Here is a 4188-nt window from a genome sequence, read left to right on the forward strand (position 1 = left end):
TATGTAACACAAAAAGTTGGATAAAATTATCCTAAATTATTGACTATTCTCTTTTTTTCTTTTTTTTTCTTTTTAAAAATTTATATTAGACTTTGTATTTTATTATATTTAGATGTTCACAACTTTGGTTTTATCATCGTTCTTGAGCTGTTGTGTTTGTGATTTTGAAGCATTGATGAACATCATTTTCGAAACATGTGGATCACATCAAACTCTTTGTATGTAATTTTAAAGGTGATTATAAAATAACAAACATTAATATATTTCATTCATTTTACTTCTAACAAGGAAACCAAACTCTGATGAGGATTTCCATACACTTTATTTAAAAGGAAGCACAAGTATTATTCATTTTTTGCATAATATTATAGAAGCTATGATCAAGCTTGTTGAAATTTAACTTTGAGAGGAACATCACTGAGAGCCAAACGCTTATTCCCGTTTTCATCCACAAAAATTCCAACATCCTTACACACATGCTTGAAAGATTGCACCACACTAGGACAAAACATCAACTTATAAGCATCACCATACTTCCCAATTTTGAACCAGTTATTTATGGTTTCCAAACCAGGATTTCCAACAACACCACCAGTAGTTACAAACCACTGTCTCTTATAAACATTATAACGATCAAGCCTCCACACCGTGGAATGGTGTAGACAAGTTGGACGAGAAGTGAATTTGATGTTTAAATCAGTAGAGACACGAATGACACCCTTTTTTGGATTAACCGGTGTAAAAGTAATTGGCAAGCCCTGGTATTTATCAACAACTACAACATCAAGTGGGCAACTTTTTTCTAAGCTTGCAAGGGCAAGACTTGAACCACTGCTTCTACATTTTCCATAAGGTCCACATTTGTGAATGGGTAGAACCGGAAGAATATAGTAATTAGCATCGGCTCGGAGTTTCTTGCCTAATGTGTCAACCACTTGATCAAATGAAGCTTCAGCATCTCCAAGAAGTGGTTGTGAGCTCATGAAAGCAAAGAGAAGGAAAAATGCTAGAAATGTGATTTTCATTGTTTTGTATGCTTTTAATGTAAGTGGTTTGTGATGGATGGAATTTACCGTAATTGAAGAGTATGAATTTATAGAGGATATAATGCATACATTTATCTATGGGTAACCTAAACAATTCAGACACTTTAATCAATGAAATACAATTGGCACATATATATTTTTTTGGTGAATTCTTATTTACCCAACTCAAAAAGTTGGGTAAAGTTACCTTCTATGTAAAATGTCTTGGAAACAACAAACAATTGTACTATTTTATAATTAATTAAATGAGTTAAAAATAAATGTAAACTTGTGATTGGTTGAAGGTACACTACCCAACTTTTTGTGATGGGTAGAGAAGTTGTCCCCTATTTTTTTACATTTTTCATGCAGACTCGTTAACTTAGTTACCAATGGGCAGATATAAATAAACGGTATTTTTCCTTGTGAACATGCGAGTACAGTGGGTAAATACAATTTAATAATTTTTCTTTAGGTGTATATATTGATAAAACAGTACACAGTCATACTTACATCATATTCAGGATACTACGTAACAAAACATTTCATTTGTTTCCATTTAAATTTGTAGAATATATCAATAAAAAAATATAAATTCAACTTTCTTAAAAACATAAAGTCATAAACTAGCAAATATAGGAGTTTATTGTGAAACTATCCAAGGGCTTAATGATGCCGGAAGAAGGGAATATAGGAAGGTGCATGTTCGAGGTCATTGCATTGGGTTCTTGCCTGCAGTTATCCATGAATATCTTGAAAGAGGAAGGATAGTTACCATTGATTATTGTCCCATCCCTAAAAATCATTGCAAAAGAAATCACTAGAAGTATTCATGACAATTGGCCATCTAATGGCTTGCTAGGTGCTTCTAACCTCGGTGTAAAATATGTTATGTATGTATCTATCTATATAAAAAGAAAAACAATTGCATGCTCTTTCTATTTTACTCTTTCTATTAAAAATATTTATACTACATAAAAAATTAATGGATAATTAATAAATGTACCAATTAATTCACCATACCAAACATATTAATAATTTATTTTTTATTTTATTAAAATTAAATTTTTTAATTATCTCACATGTCATTAACAACACCATATCTATTTTATTTTAATCAACCATTACCTTAATTTGGGAGACAAAATCCTTATTTTTAAATATTTATTTTTTCGTTAAGTAAATCATTTCAAATTTTTCATTTGTATCTAAATACATTTTATATCGCATCAAACAATTTTTTATTTCACGGGTCATTATTAGCCTAATATCTATTTTATTTTAATCAACAACTACCTTTATTTGAAAGAAAATTTTTATTTTTAAATATTAAATTTTCATTTTTCTCTCCATCTCACTAGTCCTTTTTATATATAGTTATTTAGTATAATCGTGGGAGACAAAGAGCACACCAAAATCGAGTTCGTACATACGTCCTTGCAGTAGTGGAGAAGATAGTGTACTATTGTACCATTTAGCTTCTAGTGCAAGTTTATGATATTTCTTCTTTAAAATGAACTTCTGATCTGGAGTTGAGAGAGCATGGAAGAGATCAAGTAACGTAAACTTTCCAAGAGAATTGAGTCTTCGGAGTCAGAACCTAGTCTTCAGAGTTGAACGCAACAGCTTATCTGAACGACACATCTTGATTTCTGAGCTGGAAGCAAAAGCTTATCTAAGCCTTTAAATCTTGATTTATGATCTGAAAGAGTAACTTATCTTAAAAACACTTTGAAAATTCTTTTCTAGTAAACATCCGACATTCTTCAGAACGGTTGATGTTACTTCAGAAATGCATGAAAAGTTCTTTTGAGGTGTGTCAGCGCTAATTATGATGATCTTTTAGACAACAATCATTAATCAATCAAAATGGTGAATCTGCATATTCAAGGAACTATTAGAGTACAAAATTGTTGCATATAAAATATATGCATGGTTATCGTCAAAACTAAAGATTGAATGCAGAACCAAATCTTTTTCTAACACATTGTTCATTTATAATTGAGTTACTGATTTCAAACTTACACGTGTCTAAATATATTTTATACAATATCAAATAAATTTACCCGTGCTAGAACACAGATATCTTACTAGTTCTCTACAAAATTGGTGTTGCAAATTAGAAGCCTTCCTCCCATAGTTCAGGTATTACTCCCAGCCTAGCTAGCTTATTGCATCAAATATTGACTAGGACAATTTTTGATTTCAGTGATCATGTTTTTGATTAAGTAGTTAATGAAAAGTGGAGAGGTTGGATCCATGCTTGTGTTTTTTCTGGCATCTTTATGGTATCAACCCAAGAAATAAGTATCCAAAAGATGTTGAAGTAAGGTGAACCCCTGACACCTTTTCTTTTTCTCTTGATGGCAAAAGACCTCAGGGGGTTGTTCTCTAGGGCGGTGGATTTACATGTGTTCTCTAGTTTTAAAGTGGGAGCTTCATATTTGGTTCTCTCTCATCTTTAGAATGCATATGACACATTATTTTGGCAAAAGCTTTCATTAATAACCCTCTGGTTCATCGAAGCTATTTTCCAAAGTTCTGAGCTAGCCTCTAGGCTTTGGGTTTATTTTTCTAAGAGCACTTTTGTTGGATTAAATTTTGACAGTGCCTTCTAAATCATGCTTATAATTTCCTTAATTGGTTGCAAGAGTCTCTCCTTTTCAAATATCTTAACCTTGTGGAGGGAGCCAACCCTCGTTTATCCTCTATATGGGAACCCTTAGTAAACCTTATTTTAAGACGACTCCTCTCTTGGAAGCATAGGTATGCGTCATTTGGAGGGAGAGTGATCCATCTCAATTTAATCCTTATCTTCTTTTTGATTGACTTAAAGATGCATATTAAAGTGTGGAAGAAGATTGTGAAAACGGAGATTTCTTTAAGGTGGTGTCAGAGGGGGTTCTAAGGTCGCTTGGGTTAAATGGGTTTTTTGTGTGTAAGCCTAAGAGTTTGGGTGGTCTAGATGCTCGGGAACTTAGGATGGTCAACCTTGATCACTTATGTAAGTAAGGTGGTGCCTTCTTTTAGGACTATATATCGATAACATCTCCCATGGGTGGTAGAGTTTGGTGCCTTTAAATAATGTCGCCTTTATGGAGAAGAGTCTCCCTCTTTGGGTCAAAATGAAGGATCCATCGGATATATTTCGTGATTTTCTACT

General features: G+C 32.6%; 1 protein-coding gene across 1 annotated transcript; it reads right to left on the reverse strand.

Annotated features, from left to right (window-relative positions):
* Window positions 1-258: 258 nt before the first annotated feature.
* On the reverse strand, window positions 259-1049 carry LOC131647696 (kunitz trypsin inhibitor 5-like). The gene has a single exon (XM_058917558.1). The coding sequence runs from the start codon at window positions 1023-1025 to the stop codon at window positions 381-383; it is 645 nt and encodes a 214-aa protein (XP_058773541.1). The 5' UTR covers window positions 1026-1049; the 3' UTR covers window positions 259-380.
* Window positions 1050-4188: the final 3139 nt, after the last annotated feature.

Source organism: Vicia villosa, linkage group LG2 (assembly GCF_029867415.1).
Source record: "Vicia villosa cultivar HV-30 ecotype Madison, WI linkage group LG2, Vvil1.0, whole genome shotgun sequence".
NCBI lineage: Eukaryota > Viridiplantae > Streptophyta > Magnoliopsida > Fabales > Fabaceae > Vicia > Vicia villosa.

What these genes read in the sequence shown, in the direction of transcription:
- LOC131647696 (XM_058917558.1), bottom strand. Translation starts at nt 1,025, where the DNA reads ATGAAAATCACATTTCTAGCATTTTTCCTTCTCTTTGCTTTCATGAGC.